Genomic DNA, 27,776 nt, shown 5'->3' on the forward strand with positions numbered 1-27,776 from the left:
ATCAATTCCATACTTCTTAAAGTCCTGACTGTTAGCAATAAGGCTTCTGGCATTCCACTGAAGGATGACAAAAACCATGACTCTATCACTATACTGAGACATTCAATCATTAGAATGATTAAAAGTCAACATATCAACAATCATGGCAACAGTAACATCTGTTACTCCTAAAAACTGTTGCTGCTCCCACAATAACCTTCAACTTGGCTGTTCTTCTTTCCTCAAGTGCAGTCATGTTGATAACCTTTCCAATGAAGGCTATAAAGTCAATCTGATTAACTATCAAGGTGTCTTTTGACAAGACATATTTGTGAGAGCAAGCTTTCAGAACAGGCCTCGTAATGGTGTCAGGACCAACATAACTCCCTACAGTAGGTCTACTTCTTCCAGGACTGACCCTGTCATCTCCATAATTCTGCCTAATAGTTCCACCAAACTGCCTTGAAGCCTCTGCTTAAGAGACATTATGTATGATTTTATATCTTTGGGCCTCTCTAGCCACTTTCTGCACCTGGCATCGACCAAATGATGCACTGTGCCCCCCACAATTACAACAGTTAACCTTGACATTGTTCCCACATTCACCATAATCCTGTTCCCCTCCATATATTTTCTTTCCTTTGCACAGAGCCGCTACATGTCCCATTCATTGGCATTTAAAACACCTTAATGGAGGTGGGCAAAACCTTTTCAAACATGAGTCAAATTTTTGTTACCGTAAGTACAAGAAAAGTGAACACCAAATTTCTGTTACCGTAAGTACAAGAAAAGTAATAGGAATCCTCTTATAAAACATTTTATTTTACTGTCACTAAATAAAACAATTAACACACAAAATTGAGACGTTCACAATTTTACATTTATTTCAGAAATCCACAAGCAGAAACCCCCCCCCCCAAAAAAAAAAAATAAATCAAAGCAAAAATAAATGAGGTTGATTTTCCTGGGTTAAGATAGCTAGAGTAAAAAACTCAATCATTTGAACTACAACCTAGCCCAATGATGAACTAAAACAGCCTAACTTTACTCCTTATTGTCCAAGGATGTTCTGTTTAGAGGCGAATTGGGTCTGGAAGCCAAAACAGCCAAATACGCCATCTAAATGTGAATCTATTCTCAATTGCAGCAGTTGGTTCTAGATACATAAACCCTCTACAGTTGCAGAAGACAGTATTTTTCTGTGTTTGTGGTGGCATCCATTTACACACAGGTGTTAGGAGATCATCACTAATCAGCCTTGTGGAAACACTAACCCTATAAAAAAGGTATCAATTTAACTTTTAAAAATGTATTTTCTCGCTGATATGATCCTTATGCTTCCAAAACTGTACCACAAGCGACGCGTGGTAATGTTCAGACCAAATGTCTGGGCTCTTAAAACTTCCCCGAACAGAAGACGCTTACTCCAATGACTCATGTGTAATGTAATGCAACAGAGTCATGATCAAGGGTTAAAGAGGCAACCCTACCATCAAGGTCTTCACAAACAAACACAAATGGATATGTAGCTTACATGTTAAATTGGATCAATGATCCATAAGGTTGATGCAGGAAAGTTTTTCTTAAAAACACTTTTACATTATGAGAGAGATGATACCTGATGACATGAAACAAAGAACTACTCAAATGTTCCTTTTTACGTAACACCAACATTTGAATATCGCTATTGTAAATGAGAATTGATTCTCAATTAAAAGGTCAAAAATATAAATAATTTAAAAGTCAAAACGACCATATCAAACAAACAAATAAGACATAACAAACAAATAAGACACAATTTAGTTTGACTTCTAAACTGTTGCAACACCATCAACATGTCAACAATAGCAGCCAAATGTCCCATACTCATTAACTGGTGTTGATTGAGTTTTGATGAGGTCAAAACAACTTTCAGTAAGTGTGTCCCCCAAATGGCAATACATACCCTAAAAAGTAGTGCACTAAATAAGGAATAGGGTGCCATTTGGAACACACATAAGACTCTTTGGCCCTTGATTAACCTGTATGAAGTCTCTGATGAGCTTTCAGGCTGCTCTTCTGGGTGAAAGTCTTACCACATATCTCACAGCTGTAGGGCTTCTCACCAGTATGAGTGTGCAGGTGTCTTTCAAAATGACTATGGCGATCAAAACTCTTTCCACAAAAGGAGCATATGAAACATCTATTTCTTGTGTCGTCTGTAGTGGCACTGGTTCCCTCTGTACTGTCAAAACTGTCTATGCCAAGGGCAAATAAAATCCCCTCTTGACTGTAGTTTGGTTCTGTGATGTACGCTCTCATTGCCGTTTCCTCCTCTACAGGTAGTGCTGACGGTGGTACCCGGTCCTGAAACCTAGGTAGTACTGTTCCATCACCATCCTCCCTGTTCCTTGCATGTAGAACCACCCCTGCATACTGCTCTTGCTCAATCACATCCAACTTGTCTTTCTCATCCTGAAAAGACAAGTGTTGAAGTTCCACCTCTCTAGAAGCTGACGTATAGAACCCGTGGTGGTGGTGCAGTCCATCAAAAGGACTGTGATGGTATTTGACACTGGGTGAAACAGGATGGGAGTTCTGCTGCTTTGTCGCATCGGAGGAGCAACCTGGATTTAGTGATCCAGACTCCATATCACTGTGCCTCTCTGTGAAAGATCTACACAGCTGACTCTCCCTCTCATCCATGACATACTCTGGGTCGTCCTGGTAATCTGGTCGCTCTGTGCTTTGTTGGTGTTGAGGTCCTGACTGACTGAGTATCTGGGATTCAAACTGCTTCTCTTCCTCTGCTTCCCCCACCAACCCCTGCCCCCTGCCCTCCTCCTCACTGTGCCCGGAGCTAGGCTGTGCTTCACCAGGTGAGGGCTGATCCCTCGGTTCCTCTGGGTTCTCCGAGGGTCTAGGATAAAAGTCAGGCTTCTTATCATCATGCAGAGATTGTCCCGTTAGCATGTCAGCATCGTCTGCTTGACAGGAAAAGAGTATCAAGTATTTTAGCATAGATTTGAACAACATGGCAATTCAAACAATGTAAATAATCCAACATGAACAGTTTAATGTCATCTTAAACCCAACAGAGAACAGGAAAACACTTCGTATCCATCCCAAAATGGCACCCTATTCTGTATGTAGTGTACTACTATTGATTAGAGCCCTTGGGGTCCTGGTCAGTAGCAGTACACTATAAAGGGAACAGGGTCCATTAAGGATGCAGCCTTATTTAATTATATAACGGACATACTGTCTGTTAATTACAGAATAATTGACTGATTTATGCATTTAAGAGTTAACCATTTCACATATTAAAAGTATGAAAACATCAATATTATTCTAATCTCTTACCTCTGTGAGTCTTCAGATGTCCTTTGAGGCTACCCTATGGGCCCTTGTCAGAAGTAATGCATACATGGAATTGTCTATGACCTATAACCTAATAAGTGATTGTAATCTCTTACCTCTGTGAGTCTTCAGATGTCCTTTGAGGCTACCCTATGGGCCCTTGTCAGAAGTAATGCATACATGGAATTGTCTATGACCTATAACCTAATAAGTGATTCTAGTCTCTTACCTCTGTGAGTCTTCAGATGTCCTTTGAGGCTACTCTTCTGGTTGAAACACCTTCCACATATGTCACAACTATACGGTTTCTCACCCGTATGAATTCGCTGGTGCCTTTCCAGATGACCAACACGCTCAAAAACCTTCCCACAGAATGAGCAGATGAAGCACTTCTTGTCCTTGGTGACTCCTTGGAAGGTTTTCACCTTCCTTTCCGGAAAACTGGAGAAGATGGGAGGATGGTTCAGAGAAGCCCCGTCCGTGACCTGCGAGTTTGGCTGTACTGTACCGTCACTTGCTATCAAGAGTGTGTCTGAAGGTCCATAATGTTGCTGTCTGAGCTGTAAAATCATATCCTCGCTGACATCTACATATGGTTTCCCTGGAGATGAAGCACTGCTACATGACGCCTCCACCCTTCCTGGGACAGGAAGTACAGGAGAGTGATCAGTGAGACACTGGGAGTTCTGACCTGAACTGGGAGGTACAGGAGAGTGATCAGTGAGACACTGGGAGTTCTGACCTGAACTGATGAAATATTCTGAATTACTCGTCTCCATATCGTTGTCTGCATGTGAACTGGACATCCACGGCCGGCCGTCTCTCTCGTACGTTGACAAGTCATCATCCAGTTGCTCTTCTGCTCTCCCTGCAGTCTGTTCTCCTGCTTTATGATCTAGTGTCTGGAATGCATCTTTCTCTTCCCCTGGCTCAGACTTCATGGGCAACTGAGGAGCAGTTTGGAACACTTCGTCCTTCTCGTTCATCTGCTCTTCCTCAGACTGACGTCCATCCAGGAGAGGCTTATCTTCGTTGTTAGCTAGTCCGTCAATCGATACTGTGGAAAGATTACATTTGATTAATAAAACAATGAGGCATAGAATTGTTTATGTCCTATTAATAACCAATATATTGGATGTCATTATGTAGTGAGTGTGTCCCATCCCTATTCCCTATATGATGCACTACCCTATGGGCCCTAGTCAGAAGTAATGCATACATGGAATTGTCTATGACCTATAACCTAATAAGTGATTCTAATCTCTTACCTCTGTGAGTCTTCAGATGTCCTTTGAGGCTACCCTTCTGATTGAAACACCTTCCACATATGTCACAACTATACGGTTTCTCACCCGTATGAATTCGTAGATGTCTTTCAAGATGGCCGTAACGTTCAAAACTCTTTCCACACAGTGTGCAAATGAAGTGTTTCTTAACCTGGCAAAATATTCGGTTTTTCGCTCTCCTTGTCGTATTATAATTTGGGTCAGAACCCAATACACATTGAGGGTCTGGGTTTGACTGTACTGTGCCGTTGCTTGTTCTCCTGAGCGCGTCTGACTGCCGATGACGTTGTTGCTGTCTGAGCTGTAAAATCATATCCTCTCTGACGTCTGACTCTAAATATGGTTTCCCTGGAAAGAAAACACTACTGCGTGACGCTTCCTTGTCTTTTATCCCTGTAGTCTGCTCTTCCTGTTGACCCTCTCCTCCTGGCTCAGTCTTCACCAGAATCTCATCTGCAGGTCCAACTCCTTCATCCTTTTCATTAAAATCTTCCTCAGGCTGCAGTTTTTCAAGCGAGGTCTTCCCCTCACAAGTGGTACCACTTTTACCAGGCCCTGTGGAAATGAATAAGTACGGTATGTCAGTCATCAAAATCATTTATTGGTTGTTTTAATTGTAATCTAAATGGATGTGTTGCTGTGGGCAGTTGTGTCAAAGAAGGGTGTAATGGTTTGTAATAATAATGATTTGATTTCACATGCCTCCTGTTTCTATAGCGGGATGTACAAGTACACCCCCTGGACAGGATACTAGTCTGTTGTAGGGCCTTACTCCCAAATCCATCTCCTTAATGCTGAGTGTCAAGCAGAGAGAGTCTGTGGTCGAACCCCCAGCCTTCCAAACTCAGGGTGTAGGCCTCCACTCTAACAACAAGGCCACTGAATTGGTTATAATAATAGTTATTGCTATTCCTCTCCCATCCCATTGTGCACAGACAGATATGACCCGAGGACACACTCGTCTGTTGTAGGGCCCTAACGTTAGCCCTGGGCACAGTGCAGTGTGAACGTGAGTTGGCTGATTACATACGCCTACATTGTTTACCTGCAAATATTTCTGGCTGACTAATGTTACGTCACGTGCACAGTTAGCTATTGATAACTATTGATTGATTATAAAATAGTTAGTACCACTACGTCGACCCACCTCTCCTAAAATTCTCAGCAGCAACTGATCGACCATGATGAATGAGTCTTCGAGCATTAATCCCTCGAGCTCTTCGAAGCTCGCTGTCAAGTTGTTGTACATTATTTTTCAGGACGTTGATTTCATTTTCCCGTCGACACATTTCCACACGTAACACAACTATGCCATCGTCGACTACTTTGCTAATTTCTGAAACTGCAGTTTTAGAAAGTACCTCTATGATGGAAGCGATCTGAGCCCGGAGAGAAACACTGCTCAACATTTTCAAACGTTTGCGAAAACTAAACAGAGTCTGACTTCTGCGGATGATTGAAACTTTGTATCTAAGTAATATGCTAATAATTTGGTTTAAATATGCTAGCAACAATGTGAATCGCGTAGTTATATGTGCAGCTACAGAGAGGAAAAGGTGAAGCGAGAGCTTTTACTCCAACCAAAATCTGCCCACGACGTGAGGAATGTTTGTATGGAGGTCAACGGAAAATGGAATTGTTAATTTGCTATGTGAGGTAAATACAATACTATATTGATACAATAGACGTGTCGTAATGGTTAGCTTGTTATGCATGCACTGATATAAGTAAACGCATGTGACATTTCGTCAATTTAGAAATATCGACTATATCGGAGTTGTCATAGAGCTAGATAGAGGCCTCATCATGGATATAATGTTGCCAATTAAGGGCTTCAAATAATTTTAATGTAGTCAACTTGGTGGGGATTCCTATTAGTTGGGAGCAATCAGCCAATGAAGAAGAAGAAAATGGCTCTTGAGTGACTCAGCAGTCTAAGGCACTGCATCTCAGTGCTAGAGGCGTCACTACAGACCCTGGTTCGATTCCAGGCTGTATCACAACCGGCCGTGATTGGGAGTCCCATAGGGTGGTGTACAATTGGCCCAGCGTCATCCGGGTTTGGCGGGGTAGGCCGTCATTGTAAATAAGAATTGTTCTTAACTGGCATGCCAAGTTCAATTTAAAAAATGGTGCTGCCCATGCTGTCACAGATGATATAGTGGCACAGATACAAAATTGAGTCCTCTATCTATCTCCATGTCTGTTCACACGCGTATCTGCCTTGTCATTGGCTAGACTGGTCCCACCTGAACTCGCCTCCCCCTGCCTGCTTCCGTCTTTGATGACATTTATTTCCATTGTTAGAGCGGTAACTCGAATATCTTGTCAATATAATAGACAATCTTTGATGCAACAAACTAAAATAGGGTTATAGCCGGAAGTGGTGAAAATAGTCAACCGTAAATAGAAAAGATTATGAGCAACGGAATTTGAGATCTGGCGTCACTTTTTTTGACGAGGCAAAGAGAAATAACATGAAAAGAGGTTCAACATCTTTAATACTTTATATATGAATATTTCATATTTTGGAAACCTAAACCTTCCCAGTACAGGTAGACAATATATCCGGTAAACTTTATTTTGAATCCCAAAATACACGAACTGGAAATGTAACCATTTAGGCTGTCGGAGGAATATACACTATGACGGTAATTGGTTGATTTACCTCAAGCTATAGACGTGTGATTAGATGTTTTTACGTCATTTAAGAAGTGTCCTTGCTATCAGGAATCCTTGGGATGTCCAACTCTGACATCACATTTGATATTATTTTAATGGACCAAAAATGTGCTTATCTTTCAAAAACAAGGGCTTTTCTAAGTGACCCCAAACTTTTGAACGGTAGTGTGTGTATATATATATATATATACAGTGGCAAGAAAAAGTATTTTCCCCCATCTGATTTTCTATATTTTTGCATTCTTTTTTTTATCAGATCTTGAACCAAACCCTAATATTAGATAAAGGGAACCTGCATTTACCCCCCCCCCCCCCCCCACACACACACACACACAAATATTACTATTTCATTTATTTTGTTTTTAAAAAAGTAATGCAACACCCCTGTGTGAAAAAGTAATTGCCCCTTTAACTCAACGACATTTGTGGGTTTTCAAGCATGAACTGCTCGTTTCAAGTCCTGCAAGAAATTCTCAATTGGCATTAGGTCTGGACTTTGACTAGGCCATTCCTGAACTTCAAATGTGTTGCTTTTTAGCCATTTCATGTAGACTTCATTGTGTGTTTTGAATAATTTGACCCAGCTGCGTTTCAGCTCACAGATGGATGGCCTGATATTCTCCTGTAGAATTCTCTGATACAGAGCAGAATTCATGGTTCCTTCTATTAAGGCAAGCCATCCAGGTCCTGAGGCAGCAAAACATCCCCAAACCATCACACTACCACCACCATGCTTGACTGTTAGTATGAGGTTCTTACTGTGGAATGCAGTGTTTGGTTTTCACCAGGCATAATGGACGCCATGGGTAGTTCATGCTTGAAAACACACAAATGTCGCTGAGTTACAACAGTTCTGCATTGAGAAGTGGGCCAAAATTCCTCCACAGCGACTTGAAAGACTTATCAACAACTACAGGAAGCGTTTGGTTGGAGTCATTGTAGCTAAAGGTGGCACAAACTATTATTGAGTGTCAATGGACAATTACTTTTTCACACAGGGGCATTGGGTGTTGTATAACTTTGTTTATTAAATAAATGAAATAAGCAGGTAATTGTTGTGTTATCTCAAATGTTTTGCACAAATGTGTTTATATCCCTGTTAGTGAGAATTTCTCCTTTGCTAAGAAAATCTATCCACCTGACAGGTGTGGCATATCAAGAAGCTGATTAAACAGCATGATCATTACACAGGTCCAACTTGTGCTGTAGACAATAAAAAGCCACAGTAAAATGTTCAGTTTTGTCATACAACACAATGCCACAGATGTCTCAAGTTTTGAGGGAGAGGCAAATTGGCATGCTGACTGCAGGAATGTCCTCCAGAGCTGTTGCCAGATAATTTAATTAATTTCTCTACCATAAGCCGGCTCCAACAAATTAGGCAGTCCGTCCAACCGGCCTCAAAACTACAGACAACGTGTAACCATGCCAGCCCAGGACTTCCACATCTGGCTTCTTCACCTGCAGGATCGTCTGAGACAAGCCACCCAGACAGCTGATGAAACTGTGGGTTTGGACAACCGAATAATTTCTGCACATACTGTCAGTAACCGTCTAAGGGAAGCTCATCTACCTGGACGTCGTTCTCACCAGGGTCTTGACCTGACTGCAGTTCGGCGTCGTAACCGACTTCAGTGGGCAAATGCTCGCCTTTGATGGCCACTGGAGAGTGTGCTCTTCATGGATGAATCCCAGATTCAACTGTACATGGCAGACAGCATGTGACCAGTCCTCTTCTGGTTGTGCCGAGTGGAGATTATAACAGTACATGGCCGAGATGTTCAAACGTTCATAGATGACCAGCAGGGTCAAATAATAATAATCACAGTGGTTGTAGAGCAGGGGTGTCAAAGTCAAATGGACGGAGGGCCAAATAAAAAAATCAGCTACAAGACGAGGGCCGGACTGTTCGAATGTTCATTGAAAATTTTTTAAATGACGCATATAGTCTAGTGAACCTAATTGAACCTACTGAAAACCTAACAAATATATTACAATATGATCAGATAAATAAAGCAATATTTTCTTATGGCTCTGTCAGTAATCTTTAATTTTCAACAGACACAAAAGACAAATTTCCTTTATATAAATATCCCCATAACATGAACATTAAATGAAAGAAACCGGTATTCAAGGCACCATCAGTAGACTATATTTTCTATTTTAGCAAAAGTGGGCTAAATTTACTTCAAAGAAAAAACAATAATAGCAATTTTCTATCATCCACTCAACTGAAATATTTTTAAAATATAATTGGATTGAAATACAAAAAATAAAGTGCAAAATCTATTAATCAAAAACAACACTTTGTTTAAGGAGAAGTAACATGCAGTGAAAACAAATATTAAATTTTAACTTTTAAACTTGAACTGAGTAAAAACTCTAAATATGTGATTGCACAGTAATGTTCACTTGTTTGAGGTTGAGGGTGATACTTGGTGGTGTCCCATCTTTTCCACAAGTTCATCAATGTTCGGGGGTAAGGCTCTGAGCTGAAGAAATCCTCAGAATTGAGTGGAGGTGTTCAGCAGTAAGTCGACTTCTGTGTGATGTTTTGTTCAGGTTCATCAAAGAAAACAGTTGTTCACACAGGTATGTGCTGCCAAACATAGACAACGTTTGAGCAGCCTGGATGCGCAGCTGGGGCATTGTGCCGGGAGGAAACGGGCGAACTCCAGCACCCACTGCCGCATATTTTGCCCTCAGTGCATCATTGCATTGGAGGTCAATCAACTCCATTTGGAGGTTTGGTGGTGAGCTTTCCACGTCAACAGCAAATGGGTTACCGAGCAGTTCCAACCTGCTTTTTTGTGCTTCAAAGTCAGCAAATCGGCGTCGAAAGTCAGCGGCAAGCATACCTATTTTATCAGCCAACTGTGTGCTCGGAACGCACTGGTAGAGAGCTTCTCTTTCATGGTCTGGCAGCTGGGAAAGTGGCTCAAATTTTCTTTCCGCATCTGCGTCTCCCACAGAGTCAGTTTGGTTTTAAATGCCTTCACTGTACTGTACATATCAGAGATGACACGATCCCGACCCTGCAGCTGCAAGTTTATTGCATTCAGATGACTCGTAATGTCACACAGAAAAGCCATTTCACACAGAAACATTTCGTCTCGGAGTTGTGTTGTGTCTTTCCCTTTGCTGTCCAAGAACAGACAAATCTCTCACGAAGCTCAAAACATCTTTGAAGCACCTTTCCTGGCTTAGCCATCGCACCTCTGTGTGATAAGGCAAATCACCATGCTCCGTTTCTAACTCCGTCAGAAATGCCTTGAACTGGCGGTGATTCAAACCTTTGGCTCTGATAAAGTTAACTGTGCGCGTGATGATGCTCATTACATGCTCCATTTTCAAGGCTTTACCGCACAACGCTTCCTGGTGTATGATACAATGATAAGCTGTCAGCTCACCTGTCGCGTTTTCCTCTTGCATCTTTTCCCGTATCTTCGCCACCAGTCCGCTCCTGTGTCCACACATCGCAGGTGCTCCGTCGGTTGTCAAACCCACGAGTTTTTCCCAAGGCAGCTCCATCTCATTTACACATCTTGACACCTCTTCATACAAATCATGCCCCGTAGTTGTGCCATGCATAGGACGTAAAGCCAAAAACTCCTCTGTCACGCTTAGGTTGGAGTCCACTCCGCGGATGAAAATTGACAACTGGGCAATGTCAGAAATGTCGGTGCTCTCATCCACAGCCAAGGAATATGCAATAAAATCTTTTCCCTTTTTCACAAGCTGCTCTTTTAGATTGATGGACAACTGGTCTACTCTCTCGGCAATGGTGTTTCTGCTCAGACTCACATTTAAAAAGAGTTGCCTTTTTTCTGGGCAAACTTCTGTCACAAACTTTAATCATGCAGTTTTTGATGAAATCCCCCTCCGTAAATGGCCGGGCTGATTTAGCGATCTCTTCTGCCAAAATAAAACTGGCCTTGACAGCAGCCTGGCCTTGTGATTTGGCTTTTGAACAGAGCCTGTCGAGATTTGAGGCCTCGTTTTAATTCCTCTGCCTTTTGTAGCCTTTGTTCCATGTCCATATTCTTGTTTTTGTCCGCGTGTTTCGTTTCATAATGTCGTCTCAGATTATACTCTTTCAGTACCGCCACACTTTCTCCACACAGAAGACACACAGGTTTTCCAGCTACCTTCGTGAACATATACTCCGACTCCCACCTTGTTTGAAACCCCCGGTTCTCAGTATCCACCTTCCGTTTTGCCATTTTTGATGGGTATCTGAAAGTTAATTTTACTGTGATGCTGACGACTGCTGTGCCAATAAATATTGAAATGAAGCAGCCTACTGCTCGGTGCGTCACCTTTGCATTGTGGGAAATGTAGTATTGGTGCGTGTAAAAGATCTGCGGGCTGCCGGCTTGCTGCGGGCCGGTTCTAATAATAAATCAAGATCATCCCAGGGGCCGTAAAAAACCTTCTTGCGGGCCGGATGTGGCCCGCGGGCCTTGACTCTGACATATGTGTTGTAGAGGGTGCAACAGGTCAGCACCTCAGGAGTAAATGTCAGTTGGCTTTTCATAGCCGATCATTCAGAGATAGAGACAGCAGGTGCGGTAGAGAGAGAGAGATTCGAAAACAGCAGGTCCGGGACAAGGTAGCACGCCCGGTGAAGACATTTAATTTCTGCCCCCCGTTTTACCATCGGAATGTGATTACAAAAAGGCTGTCAGGTGTGCTTTAGGACCACGCGGGCGCCTCCCAGATGTGGGGTAGGCTGTTTGTAGTGTTTTTCCGAATGGATAATAAAAAATAAGGTATGCCCCCCCCACCCCCAACTTCTAAAATCAAAGTTTTGCCCATATATATATATGTCACTTATTAATGGACAGTTTTAGCGTAGGGCAGTTCCAAGGATTCTGTATAGCACTAACCATTTATGAAGCGCAAACATACAATTAATTTATATAAATAATACAGCTTTATGAATCAATTTACATACAAATCACATTATGTGCAAGACCAGGACATTTGAAAAATTCCTTAATACAAAATGTAATAAAAAAACAAAAAAAGTTACATTTTGTGAAGGAAATGATGGGAGGAGCTCAGCGGGACACTATTGTTCCCAGCTGCGTTGTTGTAGGCACGTTATTGCAAGCATGGCCGGGGACACTGAAACACATCTCAGTGACTATGCCGAAAATAACAACATTATCCGACAACCATTCCTTATCGGAGTGTCCGGAGGCACTGCCAGTGGCAAGGTTAGCAAGGTTATATTGTCTATTGTATGTTTTTAAAACTGATGGAATGTGTTCAAATCGCTCGTAAACTCGTCGACCGCGTGGCTCATGTCATACTGTTGGTTTGAATGACATCAACCCCTTGCCAATCTTGAGTAATCAGCATTTTATTAACGAGTTGGCTAAATGATTGTAACTTTTACATGTGGTTTCCTTCATCCGTTGGCATCATATTTCCCTTGTCCCCAGGATGCCTAATTCCACAACACACACAATTAGTTGGCAAATACATTTGGTTGATTTGATAGCCAACTATAATTAACTAACCGTTTCTAGTTAGTAAATTAGCTAAACTGTAATCGTTATATTTTATCCCCGGCACTACATGCTAAGATTTATGTTATTAAGTAGACTGGCTAGACAGCTAACGTTAGCTAGCTACTTTTTGTTGCACACACAGCTATAGAGATCTGCTTGTAGCTTGTATCTATCGCGCCATACAGCCAGCTAAATCACTCTTTTGTTTAAAGTTATTTGTTTAACTAGCTAGCCCCGCGGGTTAGTCGAATAAGACCACGGTTCGTACCCTCTTCCGAATGTCAAAGTGACGAACTATTCGACACAATGTGGCTATTATCCACTATTGGACTTATTTATTGACGGAGGACACGACTTCTGGCTATTTCAGTTGAATCTATTGTTGACGCTTAGCTGCCTAGCTAATATTAACCACATAACAATAACAGACGTGGGCGCAAGCGGGAAACGGGCGTCAGTTGCTACTAATACTTTAAAAAAAAAATGTATTCCAGTATACTTTTGCAGGAAGAAAAGCAGGCTCGGTACATATCTTATATTATCCTAATATAATTATTCTTGCACATATGCTTGACGCACACAGAACTGAATTCTTCATCTAATGAACATAATGTCCCTGTACAAGTCACTTATTAATAAGTGACAAGTCCATTTCCCTGTACAAGACTTAAAAGACCTGCAAGGTATTGCATAAAAAAACGTATTGGTATATACAGTACCAGTCAAAAGTTAACTCACCTACTCATTCCAAGGTTTTTCTTAATTTGTACTGTTTTCTACATTGTAGAATAATTGTGAAGACATCAACTGAAATAACACATGGAATCATGTAGTAACCAAAAGTGTTAAACAAATCAACTTTTATTTGAGTTTCTTCAAAGTAGCCAACCCTTGCCTTGACTGCTTTGGAAATTCTTGGCATGTTCTCAACCGGCTTCATGAGGTAGTCACCTGGAATGCATTTCAATGAACAGGTGTCCTTGTTAAAAGTCGATTTCCTTATTGCATTTGAGCCAATCAGTTGTGTTGTGACAAGGTAGTGGTGGTATACAGAAGATGGCCCTATTTGGTAAAAGACCAAGTTCATATTATGGAAAGAACAGCTCAAATAAGCAAAGAGAAATGACATTACTTTAAGACATGACGGTCAGTCAATCTGGAAAATGTCAAGAACTTTGAAAGTTTCTTCAAGTGCAGTCCAAAAAAACATCACTTGCTATGATGAAACTTGCTCTCATGAGGACCGCCACAGGAAAGGAAGACCCAGAGTTACTTCTGCTGCAGAGGATAAGTTCATTAGTGTTAACTGCACCTCAGATTGCAGCCCAAATAAATGCTTTAGAGTTCAAGTAAGGCACACCTCAACATAAATTGTTCAGAGGAGACTGTGAATCAGGCCTTGATGGTCAAATTGCTGCAAAGAAACCACTACTAAAGGACACCAGGAAAATACTTGCTTGGGCCAAAAAACACAAGTAATGGACATTAGACCGGTGGAAATCTGTCCTTTGGTCTGAGTCCAAATTAGAGATGTTTGGTTCCAGCCACCGTGTCTTTTTGAGACGCTGACTAGGTGAACGGATGATCTCAGCATTTGTGGTACCCACTGTGAAGCATGGAGGTGTGGGTGTGCTTTGCTGGTGACACTGTTGGTGACTTATTTAGAATTCAGGGCATACTTAACCAGCATGGCTACCACAGCATTCTGCAGTGATGCACCATCCCATCTGGTTTGCGCTTAGTGGGACATCATTTGTTTTTCAATTGAGATTGTTTGAGATGAGTTGGACTGCAGAGTGACGGAAAAGCAGCTCAGCATATGTGGGAACTCCTTCAAGACTGTGTGAAAATCATTCCTCGAAGCTGGCTGAAAGAATGCCAAGAGTGTGCAAAGCTGTCAAGGCAAAGGCTGGCTACTTTGAAGAATCTACAATCAAAAATATATTTTGGTTTAACACTTTCGGTTACCACATGATTCCGTATGTGTTATTTCATAGTTTGACTGGTACTGTACCATCCCCGGAATTCCATGTAACAGAATTATACAGTTGTACATTTGTCATTAAATAATTGTCACTAACAAAATAACGTTCTCTGACCATCTTTGAAAAAAATGAAGATGTATTATTTTTCTGTTATTCCAACTCAAACACCTATGAGGGGAGAAAATATTAACCAGGATAGTAATTCTTGTTTAGTTTAGTGAAGTTACATTTGAGGAGAAATTCAATGACTCCCAACTTTTTAATTTTTAATTTTTTTGAACTAGAATTGGAATAATATTACAAATCCTATCCTTAAATTGATGTAATTGTTGATCCATCTAGTCTTAAATAATGTTGGATGTACCAAAATCAAGCACATTTAAACATCCTTGATTGATTTTTCTTTTTTTAAGTATTCCCTGTCTACGTCTTTTTAACTGTTGCTTGGGGAAACATCCAATGCCATTGCAGAATATATTCATCTTGATAATCCTTCAGCTTTTGACAGCAATATGATGACTCTTTTTAAAAGAGATCCGTTAACAACGAAGCATAACATTCTCTTCACTTTCTACTTGTACCCAGGCTACAAATAAATGTATTTTGTTAGCTTGATTGTTCGTTTTTAAAGTAGTACAGGACACAGTCAAGATTTGTATGTAGTTACCACACTATGTAGTTAATAGCTTTGTGTGATTTGATAATGCCGTGTTAACACTGAGCCTAGTATGGCCTGTAGTTTTCCACTATTTGTTCGTACTTGTTGGTTTGAGACCACAATTAAATACCAGTCTTGATACCAACAGTAGTTTGGAAAGCAAATGAATAGTTTGCGTCGTATATCACAAGGCATATGTAATAAGCTTGTGAAATGAACTAATGTTAAAATTCTTAAAAGAACTCGATGGAAGCTTCTACTCAATGTCCTTTCCATTCCCTGGCCCCTTCCTCACCCTCCTCCGTTCCTATTGTTCGGTTGACCCACACATGAAGTTAACTTTTGGCATAGGGCCACTGTTTGGCTCCTTGAAAATCCCTGTACATGGTGTTGGGTGTGACTGAAGTGGGTTGGTTTGGGATTGCTGGCCCATGGAGTTATGAGGAAGTAGTGAGCGAACAGTAATAACCTGCAGTGTGGTGTAGCAAACATGGTGTACTGAACATGACGTCACATTACCCTACTGTAAGTGCACTGGAACCAATGTGGCTCGGGTTGAATGGTATCCAGGCTTGTGCCTGCTTGCATTTGCTAACTGAGATGACTTGCTGCCTGTAATATTTACTGTACACACGCCCCGCTGTAGTATTGTCTGGCCAAATCATAGTCTGTATATAGAAGCTACATCGTGTTTGACAGGCTCTTAGATGAGGAGCTTTAGGTTAGTCTGTGTGCTGCAGTGCTGAACAACATGGTCTCCGGAGTGGGCGTCCGATTTCATTGTGACACTTTTTTTTCACGGACACAAAAGCACCATAGTCTGTGGCAGGTCAGGAGAATGCCCCGTCAGCACTGGCAGCCTGGTAGATGGGAGATCCTGGCATTTGAGGGTGTCGGTGAGGACAGGTGGCCTGGGCACTGGGAAGGGCACTTGGGTCCAGGGTGGTACTTCCATAGTGCTCCCTGTTTTTGCTGGGGTACTGGGTACCGTATGTTTTGCTGGGGTACTGGGTACAGTATGTATCGCTGGGGTACTGGGTACAGTATGTATCGCTGGGGTACTGGGTACAGTATGTATCGCTGGGGTACTGGGTACAGTATGTATCGCTGGGTACTGGGTACAGTATGTATCGCTGGGGTACTGGGTACAGTATGTTTTGCTGGGGTACTGTGTGAGGCTGTGGTGGTCATGAAATTGTCAGATAATGATTGTCAAGCAAATAACTGCGGTCTCACAGTAATTGACCGTTAATTAACAAACACATTTAGCATCTCCTGGCTTCCACACAGTCTACAAGCCACTGATGCAGACCTTAGGAACATTGACAGTCTAATAAAGCCAGTTTAATATAGCCTACACTATCACAATCCATTTATTTTAGAAACAAAAAATTAAGAAATGTGGTCTATTTCAGAACAGAATAGCATACTCTGAGTTGGAGTTAGTTGCTTAGAATTCTGTGGCATTCTTTTTTTTAGTATGAAGAATACAATTGAACATAGCTGAATAAAATAGAAAGGATATTTATTCCAAACGAGTGCAGCTATTCTGTTTTGAGCGGTTAACAAAGAAACCGGTCCTCATATGCTTTATTTAGTTATTTATGAAACTTCCGTTGGGATACAAACATTGGGCTTTGTGTTTTAATTTAATACATTCTAAGGCTGCATGATACAACTCCAATGATGATTTGGAAAAAGTGGCACGGAAGGCAGGGGCTTTGTTTTTTGCGCAGGCTGTACACACTTCATCAGCGCCTAATTCACAATTCGACAAGCACTTGATAATGCCTTGAATCCAGGCGGAATCCCCTCTGGCCGTAATGCCCTCTAAAATAAACATGCAATTTGCGGCCAGAGGCCGTTGTGCTCTTGTGTTGAATATAAGAATTTTAATTCCCTTCTCCTGGGTGCGTGCTACGAAGCACCTCTCAGTTATTAGCCAATGTCCGTCACATGATGGGGTCTCATAGGCTACAAGTGAAGACTAACACATCGGATGTTGGGAGAACTGTCCACATTTACTTGTAAAAAGCTGTCGTCGAGGCAAAGAGGTGGCTAATTTGAAGAATCTAAATTATAAAATATATTTTTTGTTTAACACTCTTTTGGTGTCTACATGATTCCATATGTGTTATTTCATAGTTTTGATGTCTTCACTATTATTCTACAATGTAGAGAATAGTACAAATAAAGAAACCCTTGAATGTCCAAACTTTTGCCTGGTACTGTAGTTTGCAATAGAAGTTGCTTTTTAGGTGTCACTTTCATTTAGGTTTGGATAGAATTTTGATTAACCACAACAATCATTGTAAGATATGAAGACGTTATTGTAAATTAAATGAACCTGCTCTGTGAAAATGTGCATATGAAAACTAACTGCCACGCAGATCGGTAGAAATGTTCCGATAAATTGGCATTCCACCTGAGAAAGGTAGCCGACTCCTCCTGTAGCTTTTACCGGCAACTTCAGGAGAGTAACAGGCCTGCCAACATGCACGCATTTTGCGTACCAACTACTAAATTCTCTGTCCATGTACGCAGGTATGAGATCTGAGTTAAAAGTGTAAAAGTAAAACATTTTAATAAAAAATAAATCCACTGAGTAAATCTAACATCTCGATTTTCAAGCTGCAATACACAAACATGTACAGAGTTTGTCAACGGACATGGAGATTAATACGTCATTATTTGACGTAGCTACCCGGTGTCTGCCCCTCCTGTTTGTTGTGATGCTGAGTTTGCCGACTGTCAGCTGTACATAAAACACATGGACAAATCCCTTTTCGACTCTTGTGTGTTGTGGAAAGGTAAACACTAATTGTTTCAAGCTAACGTTAGTGAACATAAGATGGCCATTCAGTGGGCTCTAAAGTGCCAGCAGTTCACTAGCATTTGCTAGTGACAGAAATTCAATGCAAATACAAAAAAATAAACTTTTGAGCAGAGTCTGGTCAACATGCGCACACGGATCAGGCCTGAAGAGAAATTGGCACAAGTGAAGGGGGGGGGGGCAGCCTGGTCTACTCCCACCTTTCGGCTGATGTTCCACAGCAATGCAGACTGTAAACGAATATTCAGTCTCGTTTCCAAGAACAAAACCCAGTACAGAGCCTCCCTCAGTACAGACACGTTGAGTGCCCTCGTTACCAAGAAAGTTTCAATGATTGACAGAGGAACTGTTAGACACAGATAAGTCTACCCTGATGCGTAAGGCTAAATCTGCAAGCTATCAGGCAAATCTGTCTAGGAAATGATTTTCGGAACATTTTGAAGGTCTCCAGAAGATTTGTTCTCACTCCGTTTCCTATCATAGCCTTTTCGTTTTTATGGATAACATGTTTCTTTGATACTGATGCTCTGCTTTAAACATTTGTTCTTATCATATCAGTAAAGGAAAAAGTGCATTAGACGTTTGTACATTTTGTACCTAAACAAATAACTTAATAATAAAATAAACTCCAAGAATAAAGGCTCTTTGTTTTTTCTATTTAGTTCTTGTGACTTTTACCATATGTGTAAATGGAATGCCTTCAAATTATCCCAAACTTTTATAGACTTGATCGCAATTATAGAATTGTACCAAGACTCACAAACGGCACGCACACGAGTGTCCGGGGAATGAACCCCAATTCACGTGTGCTATGCGGGCGAGTTGAATCTCCAATTTGCCACATTGGACAGGGTTGGCAGGTCTGGAGTAATAGCAGAATCTGAAAGCCAGCAGGAGAGGGAGGAGATTATCTAGATCTCTGGCTCCCTCTTTGTCTTATTTCATCAGACAAGCTCAATTCATATAGTTGATTTTATTAAAGTCATAGGGAGTGTCTATGTAGAAAAGTTTTAAATTGACCAATCGATTAGTCGAAAGACCAGACTTTCTGATGACCGAGATTTTGTCGGGCAGCCTAATATTTTTGCCTACTTTTACTTCACTACATTCCTGAAGAAAATAATATACTTTTTACTCTATACATTTTTTTTTTCTGACACCCAAAAGTACGTGTTACATTTTGACAGGAAAATGGTCCAATTTATACACTTATCAAGAGAACATCCCTAGTGCCTCTGATCTGGTGGACTCACTAAACACAAATGCTTCATTTGTAAATTGTGTGTGTTGGTGTGCCCCTGGTTAGCTTAATATAAGGAATTTGAAAGGATTTTTTACTTTTTGATAAGTACATTTTAGCAATTACATTTGACTTTTGATACTTAAGTATGTTTAAAACCAAATACTTAGACTTTTACTCTAGTATTTTACTAGGTGACTTTCACTTACCTTAATAGAAAACGCCTCGAGTTCTCTTTACCGTGACTGCAAATGTGATTATGAATGTTATGCTTTATTATAAAGGTGAACGTTTCGGAAAGAATTGAACTCACACGTCGCCTGTGTATGCACACGTCGCCTGTGTATGCACACGTCGCCTGTGTATGCCAGTTAGGCATACACAGACTTCTGTGTACAATAGACTTCTGAGTACCAGGCAGTTAGCAGGTTTGGTAGGCTACTAATGACCATCAGCAGCATCAGAGCTTGGAGAAGACTAAACGGTCACCTGGAGTTTGACTGCAGTCACGACTCGTGACCGTCAGTGTGGCAGTAATATGGTCACCGTAACAGCCCTAGTACTAGTTACTCTAACTAGCACACTGTAGAACACACTGTGCAGTACACAGAACATACTGCAACTAGTACACCATACAGTATGCTCTACTCTGTACAGTAACTAGCATATTGTAGAACATACTGTCTTCTACTGGTGTACGAGGTACTGCCGCAATGTTTGTTCTTCAAATTGTGTATTTTATTAAAAATGAAGTAAATAGCCCACATTTGCTTGAAAAATGTATTTAAGGGCCTCCCGAGTGGCGCAGCGGATGTAAAGCACTGCATCGTAGTGCCTGAGGCGTCACTACAGACCCGGGTTCAATCACAGGCTGTGTCACAACCGGGAGTCCCATACGGCGGCACACAATTGGCCCAATGTCATCCGGCTTAGGGGAGGGTTTACTTGGCTGATTACGCTCTAGCGTCTCCTTGTGGTGGGCCGGGTGCCTGCAGGCTGATTTTGGTTGTCAATGAAACAGTGTTTCCTAACACATTGTGCAGATGGCTCCCGGGATAAGACGGTGGGTGTTAAGTTTTGCATTTTGGCGGGTCATGTTTCGGTGGATGCATGACTCGACCTTCGCCTCTCCCGAGCCCGAAGGGGAGTTGCAGCGATGAGATGATCGCAATTGGATATCATGAAATTGGGGAGAAGGGAGTAAAAGTGTTTTAAAGGTATTGTTTTTCCAGGTTTACATTTTGCTCAGGTTTTTGCTCAAGCACACCTTTTAAATAGAAAAACAACAATTGGATGTAACTCCATAACGATGCTTAAAACCCTTTCCTCCAGTCAAATGACAATGTTATGAATATTTTTAAATAATTAATTAACCATTACTTGTAAAATATTTTATTAAGTACAGTGTTTGTCATGGTTTTTGTATTTTAGTATTCTCTGTGTGTGAACTGAAAATTTAATACATTTCAACTCTATCTCTGACCATGGTACAGGTACCTTTTTTTTTTTTTTAAAGCCCATAACCATGTGTATGAGGTGTATAGTCTTGTTTCAAAGTAGATTTGTTTAAGATTACCATTTACTATCTTCATTGAATGTTTTCATAATTTATCTGCAAATAGGCCAAATGAGTGGCTCTCTCACCGATACGATCCGGTAGGCTACAGACGAGGCACTCACTTTAGCATCACTGTTTGGCAAACCCCGACGTCTAGGAAGCCCTTTGGTTTACTTGTCCCGACGCGATACCATGGAACTACGTTTTATGAATGCCAAAGGCATATAGAAGACTGACTTTATTCAGTCAGTTCAACACTTTATTTATTTATTTTAAAGAATTAGTCAACACTTGCTGTTCAGTTGTCAATCAACGCACAGTAAATAGCCTACTATGCACCACAATTCCGTGGCTGGCTATGTGAAACACGAGAAAGAAAATAAATGACTGTATCAGAAAACAATGAAGCTAAGTCGTGTCATTTACTGCTTGTGTTACATGGGACGTGAAAATACACCAGCATCATGCCCTCTTCCAACTGTGTAAAGAAATGTGACTGCTACCAGAGATCTGTATATAGTGACGATGTTCATGTCTCCGCCCTAACGATGGGAGTCGTTGTCCCCAAGGCGGGAAGGCAGGCGACAAGCTTAGGTCCACGATAAACCTATCAAATATTGTTTGTTTTACAACAGTGTAAAATGCGTCCTGTGTTCTTCTGTGTCTCTGCAGTCGTCGGTGTGTGAGAAGATCATGGAGCTTTTGGGCCAGAACGAAATCGACCACCACCAGCGACAGGTAGATTCCATTCTCTCCCCCCAGTCCTGGTTTTTCTGCACTGTAGCTCACAGCCATAGCACTCAGGGTTTAGCTTCCACTGTGCAGCCCTGACCGATCTGCGTCATTATTTTTCCAGGTAGCCAACCTCTCTCCAATCTATCCCTATTCTTTTTTTATTTTTTTTATATATATACCAGTATTATACAACCTGAGATGGTTAGCTTCCTCAGTGTAGTGCTGACTTATGTCGTTGTTTTCCAGGTAGCCATCCTCAGCCAGGACAGTTTCTACAGAGAGCTGACTCCAGAACAGAAGGCAAAAGCACTCAAGGGCCAGTTCAACTTCGATCACCCAGGTATGGGGTTGGGTCCGCATAGGGCTGCTAGCTACATAGGACTGGTGGGGCTGCTAGCTACATAGGACTGGTGGGGCTGCTAGCTACATAGGACTGGTGGGGCTGCTAGCTACATAGGACTGGTGGGGCTGCTAGCTACATAGGACTGGTGGGGCTGCTAGCTACATAGGACTGGTGGGGCTGCTAGCTACATAGGACTGGTGGGGCTGCTAGCTACATAGGACTGGTGGGGCTGCTAGCTACATAGGACTGGTGGGGCTGCTAGCTACATGGGACAGGTAGGGCTGCTAGCTACATGGGACAGGTGGGGCCGCTAGCTACGTGGGACAGGTGGGGCCGCTAGCTACGTGGGACAGGTGGGGCCGCTAGCTACGTGGGACAGGTGGGGCCGCTAGCTACGTGGGACAGGTGGGGCCGCTAGCTCGTGGGACAGGTGGGGCCGCTAGCTACGTGGGACTGGTGGGGCCGCTAGCTGGGACAGGTGGGGCCGCTAGCTACGTGGGACAGGTGGGGCCGCTAGCTACGTGGGACAGGTGGGGCCGCTAGCTACGTGGGACAGGTGGGGCCGCTAGCTACGTGGGACAGGTGGGGCCGCTAGCTACGTGGGACAGGTGGGGCCGCTAGCTCGTGGGACAGGTGGGGCCGCTAGCTACGTGGGACAGGTGGGGCCGCTAGCTACGTGGGACAGGTGGGGCCGCTAGCTACGTGGGACAGGTGGGGCCGCTAGCTACGTGGGACTGGTGGGGCCGCTAGCTACGTGGGACAGGTGGGGCCGCTAGCTACGTGGGACAGGTGGGGCCGCTAGCTGCGTAGGACTGGTGGGGCCGCTAGCTACGTGGGACAGGTGGGGCCGCTAGCTACGTGGGACAGGTGGGGCCGCTAGCTACGTGGGACTGGTGGGGCCGCTAGCTGCATAGGACTGGTGGGGCCGCTAGCTACATGGAACCGGAGGGGCCGCTAGCTACGTGGGACTGGTGGGGCTGCTAGCTACATGGGACAGGTGCTACACTTGTGAGAAACCAGTTTTGGTTTATTTCATTCCATTTTGAGTTTGGTCAATTTATTAATTGTCTTTTGTTTGGAGCACTCCTGTCAATGTTGAGTAAGGACGTGTACCCGATTACACACAGAAGTAGGCCTAGGCAACCTGGCCTGTGCGCAATTGTATAAATGTGCCCATTTGGGGATCTGATTTAATATTTCCTATTGGCTTAACTCACCACCACCCAATGAACTGTGGCGCTTCTCAAAGTGATTTTTTCAGCAAGTAAAAGTCTGTGAGTGACAATAGTTCCTCAATGTATTTGGAAAATATTTCCAGTACTCTCCCTTTCCAGTGAAAACGACATAAAATAGGCCAACCTGATTACTTCTTATCCCTTGTATGAATAGTCTACAGGGCCGGACCCAGTTGATACAATGTTTCACCCTTTTTAATTATATTTCAAACAACTCAATTTATCATGTGATCCATGGCCACATTTCATATAAAATTTGAGGCATTCATGTTTTTTACCATCGCATACCTGATCCATTTTTGGCCTCTGTCGGCAATCCATCCCTCATACACTCAGCCCATCTTCCTGCCATACTCCTAGTCAGCAGATCTATAATAGCAGAGTCTCTCTCAGCTGCTGCACGGGGGTCTCAATTAACACTTTCTCCTAAAGTGTTAATTTCCTCTCACTGATTTAAAAGAGCGATGCCTGGCATAGTCTAGCCCACGTCTCCTCCAATCCAATACTTTTTAAATTTGTGTGAAGAACTGTCAGGAGATATTATTGGGGGAGACCCAGGGTCTGAGAGACAGACCATAACAGCTGTGACCCAGTAGACTCCACAGAGATTCCTCAATTACACTAGTCTAGTGTGTGTTCACATGTGGGTTTGGTGGAGGCCACTGTCAGCAGATGGGTACATGGAGGTCTATGTATGGTCTGTTATTTTACCAATGGAATGGAAGTGAAACCTTTTTTTCAATTTTATTATTATTTTTTTTACTAAATCTCCTGCTTTCTCTTAAGCCATTTCTGTCTGTTGTTTTTACTTGTGAATCGCATGGAATTTTTCTTTCTCCAAAACTGTCATTCTTCAGATGCCTTTGACAATGAGCTGGTCATGAAGACTTTGTGGCAGATCATGCAGGGGAAGACCGTACAGATCCCTGTGTACGACTTTTTCACCCATTCTAGGTGAGCTCCTTGTTGCGGTGTCCACACACCGGGGGGGGCGTACTACAAAGCAGGATCAAGAACTTAGCCAGCTAACTCTCCTAAATATCTTATCTTGAATTGGACATGGTCTAATTGACTCAACAACCAAAATCACATATCCAAAATGTAGCTTTCTTAATGAAGCAGGAAATCAATAGTTCTATATCAGGGTTAGCTGGCTGTTGCTTGATAGTATACCCCTCTACTCTTGTTTGTATTCTAACAATAACTGTACATGTTTCTAACCCAAGTATTCTTATTTGTCAAGTTCGGGTAGTACCTACTGAGAACAGCCATGTAGAGCAGGTGGTCTGTTTTAATACAGCGTTGTTGTGTATTCAATCCCATTTTATCTGTCTCATTGGTTGTCTCTAACAGGATGTTTTCTTAGGAAGTATCAATACAAACTGTTTGTACAATACCAGGCTGTTCGTTCTTATTTTATGTTGTGTCCTGTTGGGTCATCCTGATTTAAAAAATTAAAAAATATTCATGGTGTCTTGTTTGATTCCAGGAAGGATGAGTTTGTGACTGTGTACCCGGCTGACGTGGTGCTGTTCGAGGGCATCCTGATGTTCTACTCCCAGGAGATAAGAGACCTGTTCCAGATGAAACTGTTCGTAGACACGGATGCAGACACGCGGCTTTCACGCAGAGGTGTGTTTGCTGACTCCACTTCCTTGTGTATTTCTGGATAAGGTTAAACGTCGTACGAACTCTTGCCAGTCAGACTCTGTGTCAGTGTCTCTTCTTCACTTCTGTGTTCCAATTCTAGGGTGGGTGTGTGTGTGTTCCAATTCTAGGGTGGGTGTTCCAATTCTAGGGTGGGTGTTCCAATTCTAGGGTGGGTGTTCCAATTCTAGGGGGTGGGGTTCCAATTCTAGGGGTGGGGGTGTTCCAATTCTAGGGGGTGGGGGTGTTCCAATTCTAGGGGGTGGGTGTGTGTGTGTTCCAATTCTAGGGTGTGTGTGTGTGTTCCACTTCTAGGGGGTGGGTGTGTTCCAATTCTAGGGGGTGGGTGTGTTCCAATTCTAGGGGGTGGGTGTGTTCCAATTCTAGGGTGTGTGTGTGTTCCAATTCTAGGGTGTGTGTGTGTGATCCAATTCTAGGGTGTGTGTTCCAACCTGTTTTATTTCTTCCAGTGCTAAGAGACATAGGTGAACGGGGCAGGGACCTTGAGCAGGTTCTTACTCAATACATCACATTTGTCAAACCTGCTTTTGAGGAGTTCTGTCTTCCAGTAAGTTTCCGCTCTGTGTCCCCGTTATATTGTGTGCTAGTCAATGAAGCCAGCCATAATCTTTGCAAATACTTGCGTAGTTATTGTAGTACTTGTAATGTTTATTTCCAGACTAAGAAGTATGCTGACGTGATCATCCCTCGTGGAGCAGATAACTTGGGTAAGGATCCTTTAATACCCTTCTGGGTTGTATGCAATATTTTTTGCCCCTTTTTGTCAATATAGTGAAGGGTTATGGTAAGTAAGGAAAGGCTCTTATGCAGCCGCCACATTACATGACGTTTCCCTCTGGAGTTTCCTTGTTTTATACCCCTTTTGTGAATGTTCAATGGTAACCCTAACTTCACTGTTCCCTTTTTCAGTGGCAATAAACCTGATAGTACAGCACATCCAGGACATTCTAAATGGCGGACTGACCAAGCGGCACAGCGGCTGCATGAACGGGCACAGCACGCCCGCCCGGCAACGACAGACCTCAGAGTCCAGCAGTCGCCCTCATTGACCTCCTTTGTATTGGAGGCAGAGTGTGATTAGATCTGTACATAATTCCCAATGGCATTGCCGTATTTAAGATGGAGGAAGGCTACGTCCTGATTCTCTACACTGTTACCAGAGTGTGCACTTGCACACTTCTGGTCCTTGTAGGAGAAGTGTAGAGAATTGGGACGCAGGCAAAGAGTAACTACCATGCTTATTATTATTATTACTACTACTGTTATTACAGGTACTTTTATTGTAATTGTTGGATTTGGTTCAGGCGGGGGGAGAGAACCTCCAGTTTTTGCAATGAGATCATGTGTTAAGAATGACCCCCTTTTTTGTTTTCATCTGTTTATTTCAAATTTGTATTTCATATACTTTGCTTTTGACAGATTTAATCAAATGTGGAAACTGGTGTTGTCCAATGAGAATTAAACCCTAAAATCACAGGCTGGGATCCAATTCCTCATTGAGAAAAATGTTGGACCTTGAAATGGGGATGAAACTAGACAAAGTTGAAATGAAAACTCAGGATTGCACTCGTTATTCGTTCTCGTTGACAATCTTGAAATAGGTTTTTCCTACCCTTTTTTTTGTTGGTCTTATCGTGTTTTTCTAGTCTGTATGTTCCGTTCTGTTCCCTAGTTGAGTTGTCTTTTGCCTGTCACTTACCCTCTACCATTTGTTAAGCTACAGAACCTCCACAGGAGGGAAGTTCTGAACTCCATGACATTCTAAATTCCACACAGAATAGGTAGGTTGAAGTAAGTAAAGAAGTAGTAACAAAGGTTGAATATTCTCAAACAAGGGTTCTTTATTATGGAAGCCCAATTTTGGTGTTACTTACCTGACACCGGTGGTATGGTTAGCTTGGGCTGACTCGTCCTGCATGATATCTTGTGTATTTCCTGGTGGTGGAAGCCAAATACAATCTCGTTGTCAACACAGTAAAGTGTTATGAGTGCTATAACACAAAATGTAAATTGTCCGGTTAATTGATTGAACTTGCACAAGATCTTCAACTATTTGCATAAAATGCTTTTCCCTAATTAATCTTGAAGCAGAATTAATTTAACATTTTGAAGAAATAAACCTATTGGAGTTTAATTTCCCCTAGTCATTTAGTAATTGTTCATTCCTAATATTTTCCTAAAACTGTTTTCTCAGGTTGACAGAGTACCATTTGAAGTGCAGAGATATTATTTGTCAAACTGAGGGATGGGTCCCATAACAGCCATACATACACCTGAATCATTATTTTTCTGACAAGACTTGAAAACATGAAACCAGCACAATGCCTTTTCGCTGCTGAATTGAACCACAATACACAATACTATTATTTTCAATTAGTCCATTTCTGTAAAATGGCTTGCATATCCCAAGTGTTGTATTTAGTAAGCATACAGTTGCTGAATTGTGACTTAATATTTACCATAAAATTTGTCTGGATGTTGGATTGATGTAGAAACGTTGGATGATTGGAACAATAAAAGCACACTGCAAAATGGTACATTAAACTGCATGTGTGTTTGACTTACTCCTGCAACAGCTGATTAATTGTTTTTAATGTAGAAAAACCAGTATACATACAAGAAGTATACAACTAGACAATGATAACATGTGGGGGTACAACAAATTACAGATTATACAAAGACCTTAAAAGAAAAACACACATTGATTGTTTTAACA

At 42.1% G+C, this 27,776-nt stretch overlaps 2 protein-coding genes across 4 annotated transcripts; one reads left to right on the plus strand and one right to left on the minus strand.

Moving 5' to 3' along the window:
- Window positions 1-780: 780 nt before the first annotated feature.
- LOC115114759 (zinc finger protein 236-like) lies at window positions 781-6,346 on the minus strand. 3 transcript variants are annotated; one of them, XM_029643249.2, is made up of 5 exons: window positions 5,752-6,346; window positions 4,587-5,159; window positions 4,061-4,375; window positions 3,548-3,958; window positions 781-2,942 (listed from the first exon to the last, which is right to left on the minus strand). In XM_029643249.2, exons 1-5 carry the CDS (start codon window positions 6,011-6,013, stop codon window positions 1,996-1,998), a joined length of 2,508 nt encoding a protein of 835 aa, XP_029499109.1. In that variant the 5' UTR covers window positions 6,014-6,346; the 3' UTR covers window positions 781-1,995. The 3 variants fall into 3 exon arrangements, with proteins under 3 accessions (XP_029499109.1, XP_029499108.1, XP_029499107.1); XM_029643248.2 differs by having other exon boundaries at window positions 3,632-4,375; XM_029643247.2 differs by having other exon boundaries at window positions 3,548-4,375.
- A 6,006-nt stretch (window positions 6,347-12,352) lies between these two features.
- Window positions 12,353-27,604, plus strand: uck2b (uridine-cytidine kinase 2b). Its single transcript, XM_029643251.2, has 8 exons — window positions 12,353-12,508; window positions 21,752-21,817; window positions 22,061-22,154; window positions 24,250-24,346; window positions 24,882-25,024; window positions 25,510-25,607; window positions 25,719-25,767; window positions 25,970-27,604. The coding sequence occupies exons 1-8, from the start codon at window positions 12,404-12,406 to the stop codon at window positions 26,107-26,109; spliced, it is 792 nt and encodes a 263-aa protein (XP_029499111.1). The 5' UTR covers window positions 12,353-12,403; the 3' UTR covers window positions 26,110-27,604.
- Window positions 27,605-27,776: the final 172 nt, after the last annotated feature.

The sequence above is a fragment of the Oncorhynchus nerka genome, linkage group LG9b (genome assembly GCF_034236695.1).
Source record: "Oncorhynchus nerka isolate Pitt River linkage group LG9b, Oner_Uvic_2.0, whole genome shotgun sequence".
In the NCBI taxonomy this organism is placed as follows: domain Eukaryota; kingdom Metazoa; phylum Chordata; class Actinopteri; order Salmoniformes; family Salmonidae; genus Oncorhynchus; species Oncorhynchus nerka.

What these genes read in the sequence shown, in the direction of transcription:
- LOC115114759 (XM_029643247.2), bottom strand. Translation starts at nt 6,013, where the DNA reads ATGTTGAGCAGTGTTTCTCTCCGGGCTCAGATCGCTTCCATCATAGAG. An exon ending in TGCTGAGAATTTTAGGAGAG is followed by an intron (nt 5,160 to 5,751) that starts GTGGGTCGACGT and finishes TCATTTCCACAG; the next exon opens with GGCCTGGTAAAAGTGGTACC. An exon ending in ACATCTGAAGACTCACAGAG is followed by an intron (nt 4,376 to 4,586) that starts GTAAGAGATTAG and finishes ATCTTTCCACAG; the next exon opens with TATCGATTGACGGACTAGCT.
- uck2b (XM_029643251.2), top strand. Translation starts at nt 12,404, where the DNA reads ATGGCCGGGGACACTGAAACACATCTCAGTGACTATGCCGAAAATAAC. An exon ending in GACTTTTTCACCCATTCTAG is followed by an intron (nt 24,347 to 24,881) that starts GTGAGCTCCTTG and finishes GTTTGATTCCAG; the next exon opens with GAAGGATGAGTTTGTGACTG. An exon ending in CACGCGGCTTTCACGCAGAG is followed by an intron (nt 25,025 to 25,509) that starts GTGTGTTTGCTG and finishes TATTTCTTCCAG; the next exon opens with TGCTAAGAGACATAGGTGAA.